Genomic DNA, 23,522 nt, shown 5'->3' with positions numbered 1-23,522 from the left:
TAGTGTCCGCGCGCGTCCGAGGTAACTGTAAATGAGTAGGCTACTAGTAGTACTTTTGCAGGCTGAACGTTAAAATACTTCTTAACTTAGAGAGATGGCAGCTGATGTAGTTCACAAATGGACCTTCGAGGATTCCTGGTCACTAAATTCCTGTAAGACCACTCTCTCCCACCAGTCTTGGCTGCAGACTCGCATCCAAATTCCTCTTGTTTGCGGCGGAGCTTAAGGTAAATATAAAGATCTGACGAGAAATTGACGTTGCTGCGCTGTCCTCCTCCTTCTTAATTGAAGGAGCAGGGAGAGAAAAGCTCTCTCCTGCTGTGCTTTCATTAAAATCTAATTTAAAATCCCCGATAGTGATAAGACATCCATTATGTCGCCGCCGGTCCAGAGATGTGTCAGGTGTGCGCGAGAGACAGAACGGACACTTTTGTTACTGCCATGTATACAGTACATTCGGAACACATTTTAGGAACAGATCTATGCCGCATAGAAATCTATGCGGATCAGATGTGCCATGTAAACGCGGCTACTAACTTGTTGCATTGTCTGTGTGGGAGGCGGAGTCGTGGCGCAATCGTGTACATCCTTTTTATTTAGTGTTTCAATTTTATTTATTGTTTTTGGTGGTGTTTGGTTTTTATTCAAGAGCATTTTTTGTTAATAATAGATTGTTTTTGGTTGTTTTGTTAATTTATTCGGGATATTTTAAATGTCTTCCAGCAGTCCAGTTCCAGTGTTCTTTAAAAATAAAGGTTTATTGATCTTCGAAAGGGTGTACTTTATCATTATATTAGTAGAAAAACGGCAATATTATCGCTTATCGCAATAATTCCTGGGGCAATTAATCGCCCAGAAAAATTTGTTATCGTGACAGGCCTAGTCCCATGACATGAAAATCTCACTTTATGAGGTTTTCTAACATAAATATGAGTTCCCCTAGCCTGCCTATGGTCCCCCAGTGGCTAAAACTTGCGTTTGGTGTAAAACGAGCACTAGCTGTTCTGCTCGCCTTTGAAAAAACGGAGGCTCAAGCGAGCTGATTTGGAATGTCTTTATTTAGGACGTCATAAACTCATAAAGCATCTAAGCTCCTCCCCTTACTCTGCCTGGCCCGCCCAGAGACGTTTGCCCGCCAATGAGACTCGACCGTGCGAGCGCCACATGTGTGTGTGTGTGTGTGAATACACACACTGTAACGCAAGTGTTTCTTGTCGGTTCTTTGATGTCTCTTGTATTTCCACAACGACACTGTCGTGGGGGTTATCTGAACCATGGTTGAGAAGGAATTGGGGGAAAGGAACTTTGGCTTGACTCGCTGAATTACATGAACTGCGACATGCCGCCGGTTGCCACGAGGCACCATCGCCCGGCAGCGGGCAGCCGGCGGCAGGCAGCGCGCGGTTCAGTCGACTTCAGGTTGATGTGAAAGTGGAAGAACCAGAGACGTCGCAGAACCCGACAAAGTCTTTTGTGATTCATAATATCGTCTGGAGGCGCACACAGCTTTTGGCCGTGATAATATGTATTATATGATATAGATATCTATGTATTATATGATATAGAGCTCCAGGACTGTAACGCAAGTGTTGTACACGTCCTTGTTATTTGGATAACCGTTCTGCTTTTGTTGTTATGGCACATAACACGTCGGACTCTCGTCTCTGGTATTTCTACAACGAGACTCGTAGTGTGGGAGTTATCTCAGCCAAGGTTGAGAATGAATTGGGGGGAAGGAACTTTGGCTTTGACTCCCTCAAGAACATGAACCACGACATGGAGGAGAAAGGGATTGTTGGCGGCGAATGTCTCCCGCTTGAGCCCCGCTGAGGGACCACCGCCGGAGGCGGGGGTGCCTAAGTGCTGCCCGGCAACAATCCCTTTCTCCTCCTTGTCGCGGTTCAGTCTACTTCACATGGATGTGGACGTTGAAGAACCAGGAACGTCGGAGAACCCAACGCGGTCGTTTGAGATTCATAATATCGGCTCACACAGCTTTTGGCTGTGATAATATATATTATATGATATAGATATATATGCAGGCTATATGATAATATTAAGATATAGAACTCCAGGACTCCTGTGTGTTCTAGAATATTTACAGAACACGGCTAATGGCTGTGTGCGCCTCGCCATTGCGATACATCCACTGTAAACAGAGCGCATGGTACCGTGACCCGCCTCGCTCCTCCTCATTTGCATTATAGCTACAGACACAAAAACAGCGCATTTGGGGGAAGCTCAATGTGCGACTGGCTCGGAGTGGCTGTAACTCTGCACCACGGCTGAATTTCGGGAACGTCTTTGAATACTGTGTTAGTTGCCCACTAATACCTAGATTAAAGAATACATAAAATAGCATGTCATGGGACCTTTAAGTCTGATACTGAGGCCAGGCCAATCGACTGACTTCTTTGTTGAGTAGATTCATCTTGCAGCCTTGCTTGCAGATTTGCAGACCTTCTCACCTAACTTGGCCTCTCCCACCAATCCTAAACTCTCCACAATGGTCTCCCCCACTTACCTTTGCTACCTGTGTATTCCCTACCAACAATAAAAGGTTTCCTTCCCAAGAATCTTGTTCACCCATTGTCTCACTTAATGTAACTTAGCTGCCTGTACTTTCCCATGATCATGCTCTAATATTAAATCAAATATTTTGCTGGCATGTCCTAAAAACAAGTTTCCCTTCATCACAAGGATGTCCATTACTTTTCAATAATCTTTTAAGAGTCCCAAAATCAATAGACTACAAATTCAACATGAATGACAACAGTTACATAGAACTCTCCACCAGTTGTTTTCTTTACTTTCAGCTGTTTACGTCAATAAAAAGCCATTAATGTTATAGAACAGGGGTTTTCAAAGTGTGAGAGAGTGAGCCCCCCCTCAGAGAAGAAATTTCAGCTGAGCCCCCCCCCAACATTTTTTTTGAAAGCTATCTTAATTATTTTACACATTTTAAACACCTCTGATCATAATTTTAAAACATTTGAAACATATTTTTTCAGCAACACGTCAGAATATTTTAAACATATTTCTGAAACATTACAACATCTTTGTGCGTTTTTAAACACATTTCTTAACACAATTTAACAACTTTATCTAGGCATGTTTTAGCTTAACCTTTTTTAAATACATACAAAAACATCTTAATCTGTGTAAACTGCCAGTTTACACAGATTCATTCAGGGTCGAATCAGATCTGCCTTTTCAGTCCAGAGATTGGACTATTCGGCGGGGTTTGTTTACCGGCGTTGCTATGGTGACCTAAATTATTATAAGCAACTGAAAACGATGCCAGTTTGAAACTAAAACTGTGATTCTGAAAAAGGTATAAATGCTATCAAAATTAGATAGTATTGAAGATACAAGTGTGTAGATTTGTTTAATGGTTTGAACGATGGTAAACGGTTGAAAAATGAATGAGTTACGATGTCTAGAAGTAGGTGTATCAGAATGGGCTAACGTCTTCAATGAAAACAGCTGAAAACAAAGCGGTATGAAACTAAAACTGATTCTGAAGAAATTTTAAATGATATCGAAATTCTGTTTAGATATTATTGAAGATACAAGTGTGTCGATTTGTTAAATGGTTTGCACGAAGATAAACGGTTGACAATTGATTTAGTTATGTTACTTCTACAGTTGAAGTACGACTGATGATTTGAATCATCGACTTTCAGATTTTCTTTCGGGTTTATTTTTTTCTCACGTCGCGTTCCCCCTGAAGAACTCTGGCGCCCCCCACAGTTTGAAAACCACTGTTATAGAAGAAGGTAAGTAATATCAGAGGATGTGAAGGGTACCTTATAAGAATAATGGCAGCCAGATGCTGCGAGCACCCCAGGACCATGCTCGCCACGGAATATTTGTGTCATTAACTTGCTTTTGAGCAAAATCCGTGGCCATATCATGGAAATTGGCGTGTTTCTGTGAGGATTCCACAGATTTTGAGCTAAGCGTCCGTGGTAATTTCAAGGATTCCTGTGATACCAGGTTGTTCCAGTTGGTCTCATTGACTTACGTTGAGGCTAGAGCGTGAGGACGTTCAAGATGATGTCTTAAACTATGTGGCTTTACAAAAAAATAAAAAATCTACCTCACTTTGCACTACAGCACTCTGCATTTTCTAGTAATTTATTATTTTCACACACTTCATATAATCAATAACACATCTATTTATATAATGTATATACTTTTGCCTTATACTGTCATGGCAAAATAAAATCAATATGTTAATATTATTTGAATATTTCAAATATATATGTATGATTAATATCGGTTAAATGTCTCCTGGTATTGAACCTTGTGGTGTAACTGCATATTGAGAAAAACTGACCTGAGAGTTTCCAATGTACAGTTTTGACTCCCCAGTCCAACAGAGAGCAGCTTCACTCCTGAATCCTTCAGATCATTGGTACTCAGGTCCAGCTCTCTCAGACTAGAGCTGTTGGAGCTGAGAACTGAGGCCAGAGCTTCACAGCATCTCTCTGAGAGACCACAGCCATTCAGCCTTTACACAAAATATACATGAACATGTTGATGTTTTTTTGTATCTCAGCACAAGCCTTGACTACTTAACATTGTGAATGCTTATAAATTATACATTTAAATGTGAAAAGTTAGACGTCAGATGGAAATATTAATAAAACGTCACCTTACAGTCTAACTTCATGATAATGAGTAGAATAGGAATGTAATACAGTCATATATCAGATACCATCCTGAACAAACTTAAAAGGTAATGTATACCTTATACTTCCATGGCAACAGAAAATCCAAATATAGGATTTTCAGAAAAGCTAAAAATATGCAAATTATTTGGGAATTTTGCCTTTGCAGTATTAAATCTGTTGAATGTCTTCTGATATTAAACCTTGTGGTGTAACTGCACATTGAGTAAAACTGACCTGAGAGATTTCAGTGTACAGCGTGGATCCCCCAGTCCAACAGAGAGCAGCTTCACTCCTGAATCCAGTAGATCATTGATACTCAGGTCCAGCTCTCTCAGACTAGAGGTGTTGGAGCTGAGAACTGAGGCCAGAGCTTCACAGCATTCCTCTGACAGATGACAGCCAGTCAGCCTTCGCATAAATAAACAGAAATATTGTTTGGAGTCAGAACAGTGTCACCAAAAAGTGTAATTTTAGATTAGATAATATACAACTTTTGACAGATTTAACTATTCAATATTGCCACATTATTTTCTGAAATTGAACATCACAATGAAAAATGAAATGAAGGGAATTCAAAATCCATATGTAGCTCGGCTTTTTCTTATTTTAATATTTCGGTTCTCATGTTTGGTAATCTAGCTGTCCAACAATTGCCTTAGATTCATCTTCATCTTGTTCTCCTCCTCCCCCTCTCTGCCAGAGGTCTTCTTTAACCCCATATTGTTCTTTAAGGAATTGACCAACGGAGCAACTGAGGGGTTGGTGTTGTGTAGAACCAAATGGTAATTTCTTTGTGTATCCAACGACAGATCCCCCACAGACCAACAGGTCTAGGGCTCATCTTACCCAGGTATCGCACCCCACCAACTGTTCAACCTAGAGAGGGTGTAGGCGGTGTGTGATTGGCTTCATTTGAATAACGTTAACCCAATAGGAATCAGGGAGTTACACCTTTTGCTATGTTAACAGGTAATGTTTGGAAGGTAACTGATGCTTGCCCTTGTCATGGGTTTTGATATACTGTTGTATGTGTAGAAAAGCACTGCGGCAGGGTCCGGACTTAGCCGCAATTAGCTGTACTTATCGCTCAGTGCTCCTCCGTTGGGGTACCAAGCGGTCTGAAAGGGGGCCAACAAGTTCGAACTACATATGCCGTCCGTTGATTGGTCGACAGAATCGTCACTTCCGGACGACAGGGGGATAAAAACAAACAAACACGGTACCCACAAGGTAATTACGTAATTGGTGCGGCTATCGCCATCCGGCTTAAACCCTGCTCTACCATGAAGGCAGTGGCGGTGGGTCAATAGAGGGCGCTAGGACGCCGCCCCCCGGGAAATATTCACTTGACTATATCTGCTAACTATGAATCTACTATTATAAATATGAATTAAATCAACAAAAAATCATAGCGTATATCCTTGTTTAATTGTGTGATAGACCGTACTTGCAAGCAACCATTTAAATGCGCCTGAACTTCAATCATTTGGGCTAGGCTAGTAATTGGTAAATCGAAATAGAGCCCTCCTCCAAGTCAGGGGCGCCGGCCACGTTGAAGTCAATTTAAGCTTGCACACTTTTTTGCTGTATATCAAGCAGAGACAGCTTTTCATTGGCGCACGAAAATTGTGTGCCCACCAATGTGTGCCCCAGGCCAATGGTACCGTTTTTTTTTTTTTTTGTTATCACCACATGATTGGACAAATCAACGAATCAATCAAATTGGCTACCTCCCTCAGCAGCGTTCCAGCAACACAACTACATGTAGAGAAGTGACAGATCGCTAACTGGGAGAGAGTTATAAGCACTTTCCACCCATTTCTGTGGAGGAATTAGACTCCCAATGCAATGTAATACTTAAAAGGAGCAAGTAAGTTACATATTAAATTAGTCTTTTGATCTGTAGACTATAGGGGTGTGACGAGATCCCGTGCCACTGTGGTAGAAATTAGTGAGTATATTCTATGGTAAACCATGATTATTAATAGGTTTTATATTTTTAATTGTGGAAACCACAAGATGCTTGCAGAGTCTGGGTTCAGAGCAGATGGTAGGTGCACAGGAATGTATAGGGAACTGGGGGGAAGCTAAGTTGGTCTCAGCCCTTTCAGCCTTGGGTCAAGCTAAAGTTGACCTCAGCCCTTTCAGCTTTGGGTCATCTTGGTTAATGAGGTTGATCCATGCAGACCTCAGAACTGGGCAGTTGATAACATGCTGGGACGAAGATTGACGGGCGGAAACCCCGTTGTGACTCCATTGTAAACAAAGAAATTCTTGTATGTGGGTATGTGCATAAAGAGGAGCTGGATTCTATGTTGGGCGAGTGACTCTTAAGACCTGCTCGGCTGTTATCGTTGTTGTTTTTCTTCACGATAAAGTCTTTTGTCAATTCTTGCTCCGGACCCCTCGTTTTATTTTACTCTCTCTCTCTTGAATTAGTCTAAGTGTTTTAAATCTCGATTAATCTACAACATAATTTGGCGTCACGACCAGGAGGAAATAGGGACTCTCCAGCTGCCGGGCCAGAGGACGGGACTCGAACGGATCATACGACCAGAGCTCAAGGGTAAGTTGTCTTGCCATATATAGGATAGAGTGGTTTGATCTGTTCTTGCCCCGTCTGAAACGCTCAGCAGCAGGTAAAGTGTCTCTTTGATCAAACAAACTAAAATTATAGATAAATGAGCGAGTGAGAGATACGGGGGCTCCGCGGGAGAGATTGACGTGCGCGCGCACATGGGCCATACGCGCGTCTGTGGTTCTAAATGACCAAGACGCTTTGTGGCTCCCTATTTTGATACGAGTTGTTGTTATTTGATGTTTTGGTGTTTTGGTTAAATAGGCTTACTGTAAGTCCTGTGACTGTCTTGTGGAGGAACGAATTAGTGGAAAGTTCTAACAAGGACAGGGCCAGCAGGCCCGCAGGTCGAAAGAAACTGACCTGTAGGACTTTTTCTGACAGTATCCTATTTGGAGTTGAGTTGTCAATTGGGAATGAATTCAGTCGTTTTTATTTGAGGAGCTTTCTTGGGATGCTGACTAGTGAATTTTAAATACTCATCTTGGTGCAGTTGACCTGCAGATCCTGCACCAATGATGGTGAATTTCTGATTCCGATCTTGCTATTTTGAGAAAACAGGCTTCTCGCACTTTTTGAATAGATAAGTCTCTTGGTTGGGATACCGCTTACGGTGATTAGCTAATCCTGATCTTGGTGTTTTGAGAAGTTTCTTGTTTGTTCTTGATCTGTTCGAATGGTTATGTATTCAGCCATTATTTTAAAAGAATGGGCTTGTCGTTTGACGTTCCGTTTGAATGAGTTTGACCCGCTAATCTTCCAATCACGCTGCAGTGTTGGATCTAAAGAAAGGGCCAGTCTGTAACTCTGATCTTGGTGCTGTGTGGCAATAGGTTCTTGTTTGAAATTCTGGTCGATTGATTATCCATCCGACTGTTCTAGCCAAAAGGCCAGTTTCTACGCTCGGTCAACCTTTTTCTTTGTAATTAATTACAAACAATTCGGACATTTTTCAATATAATATTAAAATTGTATGAACCGGCTTATTGTCTGTATTTAAGTCGTGTTAGGATTAAGTTACCTCGGAGGTTTTTACGACCCGGTTCATTTTTTGTTGTTGATTCTGTCATAAATAAATTAGGCGGACAGAGAATAGTTAATTTGTTTAAAGTAGTTGATAATCATAAATAAATTAGACGGATAGAGAATAGTTAATTTGTTGAAATACTGAATAAATGTGTAAATCTTCTTTGACTTAAACATCTCGCTGACTCTAACTACACGTGCACGAGCAAACACACAGGGGACGAGCAGGAGCCTGCAGGCCGGGGTTAAAGATAACAGTGAAGGGTGGGGGCCACATTCCAACCTTCGGGAGGGAGACCAGCGCTTGGGAAGAGTTCACATTTGTAGCTTAGAGATAGTAAAGTATAGAAAATAACAAGTAGAATAAACTCAAACAAATTTTATTAATAAATAGTGTACTTCAGAATAGATAAATAATTAATAGTAATAATTTTGACTTTTGATCCAATAATGTGTAGGGACATGGAGGTAGTAATAAGGAACTACAAACCTAACAGAAGTGGAAAAAAGTCCTTAGAGATGAGAGACAGGGATAGGTTAGTGCTAGCTTTGTTCAAAATGGAGGGAGAGAGGTGGCGCGCAATACAACGAGTGGCCAGAAAAATAATCACAAAGGAAGAAGAGGCTCAACCTTTGCCTCTGAAGCTTGAGCCACCGCCGTACAAACCAACTAACATGCATCCACTGATAACAGACAACGTGGAATATAAAGGGGAAGTCACACTAGATGAAGGAGATAATAAATGTAACACACAAGGGAGGGTCAGTGGGGACCCAGGCACAGAGGTGTCTGGCTGCAGTACATCAATACAAAGCCCCCTAGTACTCCAGTCACGGGGGAAACTAAGGAGAGCACGAAGGGGAAGAAAGGCACCCGACACCCTCCCAGGTAATTATCCCATTCTAGTCAAAGGACAACAGGTCCAATATCAACCGTGGGGTTCACAGGACCTGGAGGGAGTCATTTCTAAACTCCCCAACATACATAACGGGGCGTCTAAATGGATTGGAACATTTGAGGAACTCACAGTGGGAAAGCTAATGGCAGTGGGGGACCTGAAAGCTCTGTTGGCAAGAGTATTGGGGTTATCTAAATTGGAGTCTGTACTGAGGAATGGAGGGTTGGATGTAATGGACGTAATGCATGATGGGATTACACTTGATTGCTACAGAGCGGCGATGTGGACCACACTCAGAAGGGAGTTCCCGACCCATATCGATCATAAAAATATGAGAGGCCTCCCTATCAACAACACAGAGAATCCTGCATCCTACCTGCAGGCCCAAGTAGACAGATGGCGCATGGAGACGGATGAGGATCCTGAGATCCATCCGGTGTTCTCTGTCATGTTTAGAAACTCTGTGATAGAGATTCTACCTAGCCCAATCAAAGTTAAGCTAGATGATGTGGTTGGACTGGTTACAAATAAACCACATAGAGACTTCTGTGACCATGTGGTTCATGCAGTGGAGAAATATCGGCAAAATAAACACAAAATACAGGAACAAAGCAAAGAGGTGCAGAGGAAGCTATCTCAGCTTCAGTTGGAAGAACTTACAAGAAGAGAGAAAGAGAAGAAGAAACAGGCGGTTGTTTCAGAGCCTGTTGGAACAATATTGCAAGCCGTCCAGCAGGGCGCACCACAAACCCAACCTCCTCAACAGGCATTCTCTACCCCAGTACAACAGCCTCAGAGCCAATGGTCACCCACTCCACCATTCATATACACCATTCAGATGCACCTACATAATACTGGGAACCCAACAAATGGGAATAGGCAGGATCAGAATAAGGGGCCCAAAGGTCAGTATATAAACAATTTACAACAAGGACACCAAGGACAGTTTAGAAACAATCAACAACAAGGATCCCAAGGACAACGCAGAGGTCCTTTAATATGTTATGGGTGCAACATGGAAGGACATATTAGGAGGAATTGTTTGGCTAACCCCTATCCACCACAGCAAGGACAGGGTAACGGTTATCAGGGAAGGCAGGAACAAGGAGGTAGCTACCAGGCAGGTCCCTTTATGGGACAGGGATACTAGGGCTGCCCAGAGAATCCACAGGGGGAGGGTCAGCTTGTAGCAATCACAAAACAAGCTGATGAGGAACCAATACTGCAGGTTCTGATAAAGTATAGAGGCACGCCAATGATGGCCCACACTGGAGCCACTTACACTTGCGTAGGTCCAAATTATGCCTCTCACCTCCCCCTGGCAGGAAAATTCACCAAAACTTTAGGATTCTCGGAACACACGCAGTTAATACCTATATGACAGCTCCAAGTCATAGGTATAGCTCCATTCTTATTTTAAGTTGTATTTGTGAGCGAATGAGTGAGTGAGTGAGTGAGTGAGTGAGTGAGAAAGAGTTACATTGAGTTGAGTTAGAGGGGTCAGATGAAGTGATTTGTGAAGAGTGAGACAGAGAAGAGGAAGAGTGTGTGGATTGGCAACGAGAAGTGGCGATGAGATTGGAGAAGGCTTTCCGGTTAGAATTTTCTTTGGGAGAATGATATCTTTCGATGGTCTTTAAAGATTAATAATCTAGTTTTGGAGTGTGTCCAAAAACGAACAAACCAGAAAGGAAAGGAAAGGATTACTGAAAGTGAAAATGGTTATGGAGATTTGTGAAAGCAAAGGAAGTAGGTAAAGAGAGGTAAAGAAAGTTAGAGAGAAGGAACGTAAGTGAGGAAAACCCGCCGGTGGGGGCTGGACAGAGAGGCAACAGAGAGAAAGAGACTGAATTTGCATTGTACTGAATAGATTATTTGTGCGCTTGGATGTACTCTGTATTTGGTCCCTGAATGTAACCCATGTCCACTGTTTTAGAGAAAACATAGAACCACCACTGGGATTGGTGATTCTGTGGTTCTTGGAGACTCTGCATCGCGTCGGAACACCATGTGGTATAGATCATTACATCTTGGTACACAGAGCACTGGTGAGACAACGGGTTGGATCAGAGGGAGAAGGTGTTTGGAGAAGGGAGAGGAATGTATAGAAAGCAAAAAGGGCGGATGAGGACCGAGCCGGAGCTAATAAATCAGCGGAGAGGAGGCTGGGGGTCGGTTTAGCTCAGGAAGTAGAGGGTGTCTTGTAACCGAAAGGTTGCTAGTTCGATCCCCATCTCCTCCTAGCTGAGTGTTGATGTGTCCCTGAGTAAGTTACATGGTGATCACAGGATTTAGGAATAATTATCTAGACTCCAAAACATGAGCAATTAGCGTTAAAAATTGTCTGCACACCACACTCCACAGGAGTCAATGGGTTCAATGGCGCCAGGGTAAAGTGACTCATCAAACGAGGAGCGGACCCAACCCATGGACTCTGCGTGGATAGGTGGATGTTATTTTGGTGCTTGGGCCTGACGAGGTCTAGGTGCCAAGATAACAACACAAATAAAATATTTCCTTCGAGATTATGATAAGTAATAGACAATTTATTAAAAGTGATCTTATAATTTAGAAAAAACAAACGGCAATACTTAAAAATTAGACCAAATAAGTATGATAAAACATTGTCCAAATTTCTAATTTAGGTTATCCACAATGACAAATGTCATTTAAAATAAGTAAGTAAAATAAAATAAAAAAGGGTGTGTGTGAGCCTGTTCTCGTGTGTGTGTCAGGGCTGCTGAGGTAGGGGAGAATCCTCTCCTACTCCGAGTGAGTACACAAGGGGATACCCAAGCACACTTCAGATAAAACAATATGGTTAATTACTAAATAGAAACAATGTATCAATTCAGTGTTGAATAAACTAGTTAAGATCAACATAGAGGGTTTGGGTTTGGTATAGTAGTGAATCAAAATATGGAAAACACTAAATGCAATCAATAGGTAGAATAAAAGGTTTAATTAGGTCGTCCAATTTAAATAGATAGTGGAGGGCAATCGGGTAGGATTATGAAGAGAATTGTGATTTTGAGTAACGGTTAAGACAAAAGTGAGTCGCCCAATATTGAAAATGCAAGTTTTAATATTGTGATATTTGTTTTCTTTCACATCTCCCTAGTTAAAGACAATAGGTGGATTGACGCTACATCTGCTGGGAAGGAGACATACGTGCTATGTTGTCAAATTGGATTCGGAAGTAGTGGGTTTACCTTCAAATGCCACTAATACTGCTGCAATACTTTAATAATTTTAACTCTGATAAATTATCTTTTGTTTTATAGTCGCCCTGATGTGTATTCATTACGCACACGTATGGCTGCATAAGGCAGATGCGGCTGAAGACTCTGTCTCCATCCCTCCACTTTGCGATCTATACCACCATATAGGTGGGGATTGATCGTATCCCAGGTACGGCATCCTGCAATAAGCCAGTATGGAAGGCTGGTTAGCCAACGATGGGTAAGATCCCACCTTGAAGCCCGGGACAACCTAAATCAGGCACAGTCACGATTACTTGGCAGAGTCACTGTGAGCACTGGCTCACTTGATCATGGAGTGACGGACTGCAACCATCATAGGAAAAGCCGGCTGATGAAAGGTGGAGGGGGAACAGGAGTTAGATATGTCAGCTATGGCAGCAGAAGTGGTCTTGGAACGGGGCATGTCGCGTTTTATTTCATTCTATTTTACCTTTGTGGTATAGAAGGCCACTATCGCATGTACGTTTTTTCGGTTTAGTGCATGACTTCGGAACAGCGTGGTTTCGGGCGGCTGATGGTAAACCCACCCATATTGGGCTTTGGATTTGGACATACTGGTTTCGATTTCCCTTCCCAAAGGATTGGTTTCAGTTTGCTGATGCTTAAGGTTAGACGTTTCGACGTTGGTTGCACCAACGACGGTCTTAGATTTGCTTATCATTTAAAGCGCATGGTTTTGACCATTGCGCAAGGGGGGAGGTATTGAGGAGAATTAGGAAAATTTTTGAAAACAAGGTTTTTCTTCACCATACTTGCAAACAATGATTAACATACAGCTAAATGAGTGTGAAATATTTGAAAAAACAGTGTTCAACAGATGGGTAGAAGCAGTCCCATCAGAAGACCAAAGTGCGGCTACGGTAATCAAGGTTCTGACTAGAGAAGTCATGCCAAGGTTTGGAATTCCGTCACAAATTAGCTCAGGCGACAGAGCTGCGTTTATTCAGAAAACACTCAAACAAGTGATTTAACATCTGCATGTCAAACAAAGATTAGGCTGTGTCTACATTCCTCAAACCACAAGGTATGGTGGAGAGAGGAATCGGACGCTTAAGACAAAGATTAACAAAATTAAATTAGAGTACTAAATTAAAGGACTAATGCATTACGACTGACACTAATGAGTTATCGCATGAAAACTAACAGAACGACGCATCTAACCCCGCATGAAATGTTTACGGGTCGACCCATGCCTTCACCTGTCATTCGAGGGCCTCATAAAGGACCTCCATTAGAACAATTGGAAACTGAATTAAGACGTTATATGGGACAACTAACAGGCATACACAGGCTTATTTTTCAACAAGAGAAAGACAGAGTTCCAGAATTGGAGAAGGAGCCACCAAGGGGGGTGGAGCCAGGTGACCAAGTGTACCTCAGGATATTCAGGAGGAAATGGAACGAGCCTAGACGAGAAGGACCATACAAAGTCACCAGCGCAACACCAACAGCCATCCAAGTGGAAGGAAGTGCCACGTGGTATCATCTCAACCATTGCACAAAAGCTGCTCAACCCAAAGCCAGAGACGACCGTGAGGAGGAGGAGCCAGACGCAGACACACGTGTATGGAGCTGCCCCAGGACCAGATCCAGTCGAGCCAAAAGATACAGCACCATGATGATGCTGAAAACGGGGAGCATGTTTCTGATCCTTTACGGGTTGTGCCAGATTTCGCTGGCACAAGCACAGACCCCGAGGAAGGATGAAACCACGGGGACAACACAAACCTGGAAGGGCCAGGAATTAGGGGGTGGTAGGCCTACTGAAGAAAGCCAGAGAGGAACACAGGATAATCCGGCCCAAAATCATTCAGGACTGGTTGACAACAAAGGGAAAATAGTCTTGTATGCTCAGATACCACCGCAAGACCAAGTCAATGACTTTGTGTTTACTGTTATGTCGGATGACGAACACCTATGTGCATTAACCCTCCGCCAGAATTATGAACATGCACATAGGAAAGATCGGTGTAAATTACATATCCAATTTGATTCAATGAAATGGTGTCTAAAAGTAACGTCAGGAAGAACATGGGACTACAACGGAAATTATCAATTGAACGTGAGAGAATTCATATTTTTTAAAGCAGTGTCAGACAGAACGTTTAATTTTACATTAGAAGCAGAAGATCCTTGTGTAATCAAACATCAACCGGGTAAGGTAGTTGAGATTGATCAAAGCAATCCACTAAAATCTTCAGATAATGATAAAATAAATATAACCACTGCCACCGATAAAGTAGATCAACCTCCGGTTAGAGATAATGGGATAAATTTGTTGGTAACCACTAAGAGTTTAAATTCAACTCTAGATGCAAGCAAGACTAATGAAACTTCTATTAGAGAGGATACAACAATATTAGCAATCACTAACGTAACTCCAATTAGAGAAATAACAACAGTCATGGGTGATCTAATAATAAAACTAACAACGAATGGTACAGCAGCGACTGCTCAGGGTGAAATAATACAGACAACAGTACTATCAAAAGAGGAGATGGCCCTCATGGTGACTGGCATAGAGGAGTCGGGGGAGTGGGAGAGGATGCTCTATGGAGAGATAGATTGGAGTGACACTAGAAAGGAGACCGGAATGTGAGAATCGGACATCAGAAGGAGGTCCTATTCTCTTAACTGGTGACCTCTCTATGGGAACCACAACCATTTCAGACAGTGTGAACAAATGGACATTGGACTAATGGGTTCCAGGGCATGGTGGCTGCGAACAGGAGCAACTGCGGTGCCCTAACCCCCACGTTATATAGTATACCAGTACATGACGATAAATCAGAGCTATCCAAATCCATGCAAGCTTGTTGACAATTTTAGTTTTTAATTTCTATTATTTACTTATTTTTTGAAATATCATTTTTGAGTTTCATATTTTTATGTCATATATTCTGAAATGCTAATTTTCAATGCATGCTGAAAATACTGTGTTATGTGTGAATTCTAGTTAGACATGTTAGACATTTGATAGATATTTTTTACCTTAAACCAGGTTGAGACTCCTGAACATGTTTAAAGGTTTTTTAACGATGATCAAATGTAGTGCAAAATATGACCTAAACGACTGTTATGTTTTTGTTGTGATCTTAGTAGTCACAAAGGGGGGATGTGTGGTAGAAATTAGTGAGTATATTCTATGGTAAACCATGATTATTAATAGGTTTTATATTTTTAATTGTGGAAACCACAAGATGCTTGCAGAGTCTGGGTTCAGAGCAGATGGTAGGTGCACAGGAATGTATAGGGAACTGGGGGGAAGCTAAGTTGGTCTCAGCCCTTTCAGCCTTGGGTCAAGCTAAAGTTGACCTCAGCCCTTTCAGCTTTGGGTCATCTTGGTTAATGAGATTGATCCATGCAGACCTCAGAACTGGGCAGTTGATAACATGCTGGGACGAAGATTGACGGGCGGAAACCCCGTTGTGACTCCATTGTAAACAAAGAAATTCTTGTATGTGGGTATGTGCATAAAGAGGAGCTGGATTCTATGTTGGGCGAGTGACTCTTAAGACCTGCTCGGCTGTTATCGTTGTTGTTTTTCTTCACGATAAAGTCTTTTGTCAATTCTTGCTCCGGACCCCTCGTTTTATTTTACTCTCTCTCTCTTGAATTAGTCTAAGTGTTTTAAATCTCGATTAATCTACAACACCACGAGATCTCGCGAGATCAAACTCGACGATATTACCAGTCGCGTTAAAAATCTGTCTTGCGAGATTTGTGATTTATCCAAACTTCTATTTGTCGCCCGTGGGGGCAGTAATGCGCCTTTGCTACATCTAGCCTGCCAGAACCTAAAGAAGGAGAAGGAAAAGAAGAGGAGAAGGAGGGGAAGCAGGGGAAGCATCGAAAGCAGCCATAAACTGTGTTCGAAATCGTTCCCTATCACGGATATAGTGTACTATATAGGGTGCTCGCCATTTTGTAGTGGTATTCGAATTCTCAGTGGTTAATTTCATGCACTATATAGTGCACTTAAAATACCGAAAATTTGAGTGTACATACGATGTAGCCTACATGTTACTCCCGTCTACCACAATGCAATGCGGTCGTGTTTTTCCGGAGGAGAAGAAGAGGCTGAATAACCGTGAAAACGAATACATTTAATCAAAGTACATTTGGGGTACTTTGATTTGGTTTTGCACATAATATTGTTTGCAATTGAAAAAAAGAGAATTATTTAATTTAATTTATTTTAATTTAACTTTTAGAAATGTTAGTTTTAGTTTCAATTTCATGCATGTAAAGAGTTATAATAAAACATTTCAAAATGCATGCGCGACTTGGTTAAATAAAAGTCTGTTGGTCCAGTCATATAATTTCTCATCCTAGTTTTCTTAAAATCCCGTCTCGTCTCGTTCTCGTGAACCCAATATCGTGTCTCGTCTCGTCTCGTGAGCTGAGTGTATCGTCACACCTAGTGGACTATAAACAAAATAAAGCAACTGTCCCATATTTCTAACTGCATTTGAAGTAGACATTGAGACAAAAAAAAAATGGACGTTATTGGACAGTGATCATGATTTGTCTCAATATCAGAATAACAACAATAGGTCAAATAGTAATAGCTGGTGGAATGGCCATAAAGTAGGTCTGTATATGCAGTGTAAGCTTGTCCAGGCCCTGCCAGTCAGGATGTAGGCTATGAATCTGAATGAATAGTAGGTAATAGGTAATGGGTAGTGGCCATCCCCAGTATGCACCAGAATACAGGAAAGACCAAGAAGAAGCACTTTTCTCCTTATGAAAGTAACACCAGCATTGTACGACCAACCAACTATAACTTGATAGCCCTAGAGATGTGTGTCCGACTTCATTTTCACGGAATATGAATAAAATACACCTTATACCATTATTTAAAGATAATTCAAGATAATAAAGAGATCTTGGACTGTCATGCCAACACAATATGAAATATATTGCGTGTTACTCATGATTTTTTTTATTCATGCTTATAAACTTTTATATTCACAAGAACTCTGGAATTTCTTCCGATAGGAAACCTTTTGGTGTAACTGTTTGCACATTGAGTAAAACTGACCTGAGTGTTTCCAGTGTACAGTGACTCCCCAGTACAGCAGAGAGCAGCTTCACTCCTGAATCCTTCAGATCATTGGTACTCAGGTCCAGTTCTCTCAGACTAGAGGTGTCGGAGCTGAGAACTGAGGCCAGAGCTTCACAGCATTCCTCTGACAGACCACAGCCATTCAGCCTTTATACAAAATAACAGGAAAATGTTAGTTAATTTTTTTTATTATTGACTAATGTTATCAATTTTATTTGGTTGAAGGTGAAAAGTGCTCTTTGAATGTTTTGGATATTATTACTAGTCTATTTGTAGTTTACTGTAAATTGGCTTGTTAAACATGTGCACCTACAGAAATGTTTTGGAGTCTTTAAATACTGGCAGCAGCTTCAGAAGGCCCGCATCTGAAGCAGGGTATTTTTTTAAGTCAAATACATCCAGCCCCTCTTCTGATGAATGTAAGATGAAGACCAGCGCTGAAAAATGAGCAGGAGAGAGAGATTCTCCGGAGAGACTTCCTGATGTCAGGGACTGATGGATCTTCTCCACAAGAGAACGGCAGTTTAGCTCATTTAGACAGTGGAAGAGATTGATGCTACTCTCTGGAGAGAGATCTCCTCTCATCTTCTCCCTGATGTAACGAACTGTTCCATGATTGATCCTTGAGCTACTTCCTTTCTTCCTTTCTGCAAGGAGACCTCGTAGGAGTTTCTGATTGGTCTTTAGAGAGAGGCCCAGGAGGAAGCGGAGGAATAAGTCCAGGCGTCCATTCTCACACTGTAAGGCCTTGTCAACAGCACTCTTGTAGAGGAGGAGTTCATCTTCCATTGAGGTTGGCTGTTCTTCTGAGAGCAGATTGACACCAGTGTCGATGAAAGACAGAAAGACATGAAGGGCAGCCAGAAACTCCTGGATGCTCAGATGGACAAAGCAGAACACCTTGTCCTGGTACAGCCCACACTCCTCTTTAAAGATCTGGGTGAACACTCCTGAGTACACTGAGGCTGCTTTGATATCAATGCCGCACTCTGCCAGGTCTTCCTCGTAAAAGATCAGGTTGCCTATCTTCAGCTGGTTAAAAGCCAGTTTTCCCAGAGAAACAATAATCTCTCTGCTCTCTGAACTCCATTGTTGATCTGTTTCAGTACTGCCATGATATTTCATGTCCCCCTGAATGGACTGTACGCGCAGGAAGTGGCTGTACATCTGAGTCAGGGTCTTGGGCATCTCTTTTCCTGTGAAGTACTTCAGAACATTTGCACTGATCCAACAGAAAATTGGGATGTGACACATGATGTGGAGGCTTCGTGATGTCTTGACATGGTCGATGATTGTGTTCGCTAGCTCTTTGTCTTCTGAAAATCTCTTCATGAAGTACTCCTCCTTCTGTGCATTGGTGAACCCTCTTACCTCTGTCACCCTGTCAACACACTCAGCTGGGATTTGGTTGGCTGCCGCAGGGCGTGTGGTGATCCAGATGTGAGCGGAGGGAAGTAGGTCGCCCCTGATGAGGTTTGTCAGCAGCACGTCAACAGAGGTGGACTTTGTGACATCAGTCCAAATTTGGTTGTTCTGAAAGTCCAGAGGAAGTCGACACTCATCGAGACCATCCAAGATGAAGACAACTTGGTACTGGTCGTATCTGCAGTTTCCTGCTTCTTTGGTTTCAATAAAGAAGTGATGAAGAAGTCCCACCAAACTAAACTCTTTCCCTCTCAGTGAATTTAGCTCTCTAAATGTGATGGGAAATGTGAAATTTATGTTGTGGTTTGTTTTGCCTTCAGCCCAGTCCAGAGTGAACTTGTGCGTTAAGAAGGTTTTACCAATGCCGGCAACTCCAGTTGTCATTATTGTTCTGATTGGTTGATCTTGTCCAGGTAAAGGTTTTAAGATGTCTTCACATTTGATTGGGTTTTCCTCCTTTGCTGGTTTCCTGGAAGCAGTTTCAATCCATCTGACCTCATGTTCCTGGTTGACTTCTCCAGTGCCTCTCTCTCTGATGAAGAGCTCTGTGTAGATATTATTCAGACGTATTGACTGTCCTGCTTTAGCGATTCCCTCAAACACCCAACGGAACTTCCGCTTCAGGTGAGCCATGAATTTATGTTGGCACTCGACTGCAACAGTTTCTTAATGAGAAAACAACAAAATACATCAGTTAATAGATGGTGTCCAGATGTTAATAAGGGCAATTCCATGTTATAAAGTGGCTTTTTTACTTGTTGTTGGATGTGGTTGGAGAGGCTGGTCATGGCTACGACTGCCTGTTATGAAGAAAATGTTTCAGGATTATTTAGATTTTGCCACATTAATATGATTGCTAATATGACAGTACTATTTTGTCAGAACAGCATAGCATTTTTGCACTGCCAAGCCGGTACGGTTGCGGCTTGGCACACTCTTCAATTTCACTGTCTGGCCTGTGTTAAACCGAGAGGGTTTAATCCGCCATCGCCAAGGAGCTGGCTTTCTTGGTTCATTGGAATAGGCGGGTCTACGCACGGAGAGTATATTTCTTTAGAATAATTTGAATATTCCAAATGATTATTATTTTTTTTTATTCAAGTCACTCGCGTTAAGGAATTAGTAGACGACATCTGAGTGTAGGCTGCATACACGATTATCTATTTACAAGTGCAAAAACGCCAACATATTCTTTATTTAGCTGACCACATGTTTTTTATCCAGACAAAAGCCTTGCAAGGAAAGTTCCTCTGGGTTAAATGCGACTGCATCCCCTTCTCTCCCATGATGGTCAGCAGCTCGCCGATTTCACCGTCTCTCCAGTAAGAAATACTCATGTTTATTTCGCTGTGTTGTCTCTGTTGTAGAGACAATGCAGAAGCACTTCTACCCAAATCCCGCCCCTGGTAAAACAATGCCGTCTAATCACATTAACATGAAAAATAAACCCCCAATATGTGTAGGGTTTGAGAGGAGAAATTGGGATGTGCGAAATCAAGCAGGTAAATTACATCGGTCAGTGTAAACGCGCGGACCATGCCGAGGAAAAGGCGGATATAAGACAGGCATATTTGGTAAAAACGACACGAAAAAAAAGGGCCTTAAATCCCGTGTTTTTGCCATTCTTTATGCCAAACACTATGTGAACGTTCTACTCTGGTGCAAACGCAGGTGGCGTTATTTTAATAACAAGGTACTCAGACGTCACGACTTTTATACCATTGTAAACACAAAATAGGGTCTACGAGTACGCTAATCTGTGTTACAGGTGCACAAATCCTTTTGCTACAATTATTGCAACGCAGTTGGTGCAAAACACATCCGCACACCCGTGTTTCATAATCTGAGAACATGCCCAAAAGGGGTGTGACACATTCGTAAACCCACATTTGAACAAATGCATCACATCACATTCACATTCGTAAACCCAAATTTGAACAAATGCATCAGAAGTTGCACATCTGTGAACGCTATGTGCGTTCAATGAGATGGAATGTGCACAATTCATTGCAGTAGGCCTAATGGGCGACACCTTAAAGCAAAAGACAGCTGCGGACGTCGGAAACGCCACATAGGCCTACATGTCCTTCATGATTGACGGCGACACAGACGCCTCTACCAAAGAGTGTGTGATCGTCTACAGCCGCATTTTGCGCAAAGGGAGACCAGTCAACATTTTAATTGTGTAATACTTCAAGCACAAAAAAAGTTTTATTTTGCTTAATGGTTTAGTTCGAAATGTTCAATTTCAGCTCAGTGAAGCACTTTAAACACCTTATTTTTCTTTTTATTTATAATTGTGCTTCAAATAAAGACATTCCTTTCTCTACACCTTAATCTTGTTTAAAAATCATTCACATTATATGAAAGTTATGAACAGAGATATAAAGGTGACCTCATGGCCTCTGGAGCCCTGTGAAGTATTGATAAATGTAATGCATTCTTTAGCCCACCCACCCAAAATCACCACCAGCCGTCACTGTAATTTGAGAAATGCATCCCTGCCGGCGATTTTCATTGGATTAGGAAATTATGGGCGGGACTATTTTGTCCCGCTCACGGACGCTCTGTCATCTACGGATACGAATACTTTTGCTACACATTTACCACCTAGGCGTGTTGCAAAACAACCTGCAAAAAACCCCACAGCTGAGACTTGCAGGAGCAGATTCGAGCAGTTGTAAAATGGTTTTGTGCTCGCTCATTAAAATGCTGAATTAACATAGCGTTCACAGATGTGCAACTTCTGATGCATTTGTTCAAATTTGGGTTTACGAATGCACACCTTTTGGGCATGTTCTCAGATTATGAAACACGGGTGTGCGAATGTGTTTTGCACCAACTGCGCTGCAATAATTGTAGCAAAAGGATTTGTGCACCTGTAACACAGATTAGCGTACTCGTAGACCCTATTTTGTGTTTACAATGGTATAAAAAATATATATATTTTTTTTACGACTACAAATGTACTGTTACACATTTGTGACTTCAGAGTACACATGCAAAATAAATATATACGACTTCAAATTTACTGTGCCTTTAGTGTACGCATTCAAATTCTGCAGTTACAGGTGCTAAAGACTTTTGCTACAATAATACCTTCATAGTTTCCTTACCCGGTCGGGCATGGCTGCTTGCTTGGGCAGGTAGTAGGGATGGGCAAAATAATTATCTTCCGGGAACTAGTTCTTTCAGTTCAGTTCACTATAACGATTCGTTTATTTGATTCGTTCATTACGTCAGATTACGTCATTTGGTGTCTGCCCCCCCCCCCCGCGAGACGGCCGTGAGCATAATTTAAACCACTTCTAGGCTCTAAACCCCGTGAAAATTGAGAAGATACACTATATAGTATAACCAAACGTCCCACCAATATTTATGCCACTTGCTAACTCTCTATATTTCATTCATGGTTTTACATTTATAATTTTATTTTACTTTACATTTAATTCTTCATTGTTCAGGCATTACAGAACTTTCATGGTCATAAATAAAAAATACGAACTGCAGTTTAATTTCTTTGTTTGTTCTTAAATTGACGTAGAATGGAGCAAAGACTCCTGGGATTAGGAAATGCGTTTATCCAATAAACAGATGGAGGTCAAGTCTATTTTCGAAAAAATGTAGGGGGATATATGAGTGGCCCCACGTCGAATGGTATGACCCAAGATACGTCAGACAGAAAGCGCGCATATTCGACGGTACCGCCTTGTCATTGGTTTACCCAGGTGCCATTCCAACACCATTGCTACCTCTCATTGGCTGAATCTTTGAGAACATTGTAGACTCAATCAATATAAGTCGCGGGGAGACGAAGCTCTGTTCGTTTGTATATTTTATTTACGTGACCATATTTTTGGTTTATGTTTAAAAAAAAGAATCATAGAACCAGTTCTTCTTGTTTTGGGGAACCAGTTCTTGTCGTTCACGTTCGGGATTTGTTCGTTGTAACGAATCGGTCGCGACCGACACATCCCTAGCAGGTAGGGTAATACCGTCAAATACAAATGTGTTCCCTAGTGGCTACTAACACATTTTAAATTCAACAAAAGTGAAGGGATGAACCCTAAATATCTGTATTAAAAAATTGTCCATCCAAAATAGAAAAAAAAAAAACTTTTTTTAGTTTTTTATAAAATTATCTTACAGCCATTTTCAAAACAAGAGTCTCTTACCACTTCTCAGTGTGTCAGCCAGTTCCTCCTCGTTCATCTCCATCAGGCAGTGCTTTGTGATGTCTACCACTCCCTCTATGGCGCGCCTCCTCTGCTTCTCCTTCTTACCATCCACCTCCTCCTCCTCCCACTCACTGTCTGAGTATTGTGGGTAATCTGGTAAGAGAACCCTCCAGAGCTTCTTCAGCTCCTTTTCCAGGAAAGCGTGTGCGTTCTCCTCAGCCCTCTAGAACAGAATAAACATCAACGAGAACTTTACTCTGAACAAACGGAGGACATCAAAAGCATTTGTCAAGGATTCATGTCTTGCTGGTCTAAAGAAGGAAGCTTAGAGACTATAAGCACCACAATAAAGGCTTTTTGATGTTAATGTATGGCTTAAGTCAAATCTATTGCTTACATTAAAGCT

The 23,522-nt window shown here is 41.8% G+C and overlaps 1 protein-coding gene across 1 annotated transcript in view; it reads right to left on the bottom strand.

The window, feature by feature from the left end:
- The window catches only part of LOC115557082 (protein NLRC3), a 42,496-nt gene that overhangs the window by 7,835 nt on the left and 11,139 nt on the right, over nucleotides 1-23,522 (bottom strand). The window contains exons 10-15 of the mRNA XM_030374667.1: nucleotides 23,114-23,339; nucleotides 19,694-19,738; nucleotides 17,827-19,603; nucleotides 17,490-17,660; nucleotides 4,914-5,087; nucleotides 4,343-4,516 (exon numbers count right to left, since the gene is read on the bottom strand). Of these exons, the coding sequence (XP_030230527.1) occupies nucleotides 4,343-4,516; nucleotides 4,914-5,087; nucleotides 17,490-17,660; nucleotides 17,827-19,603; nucleotides 19,694-19,738; nucleotides 23,114-23,339 (2,567 nt within the window). The remainder of the gene's footprint in view (nucleotides 1-4,342; nucleotides 4,517-4,913; nucleotides 5,088-17,489; nucleotides 17,661-17,826; nucleotides 19,604-19,693; nucleotides 19,739-23,113; nucleotides 23,340-23,522) is intronic.

The sequence above is a fragment of the Gadus morhua genome, chromosome 13 (assembly GCF_902167405.1).
Source record: "Gadus morhua chromosome 13, gadMor3.0, whole genome shotgun sequence".
In the NCBI taxonomy this organism is placed as follows: Eukaryota; Metazoa; Chordata; class Actinopteri; order Gadiformes; family Gadidae; genus Gadus; species Gadus morhua.
Note: the sequence above shows the minus strand (reverse complement) of the source record. Positions and strands in the feature narration are given on the sequence as shown.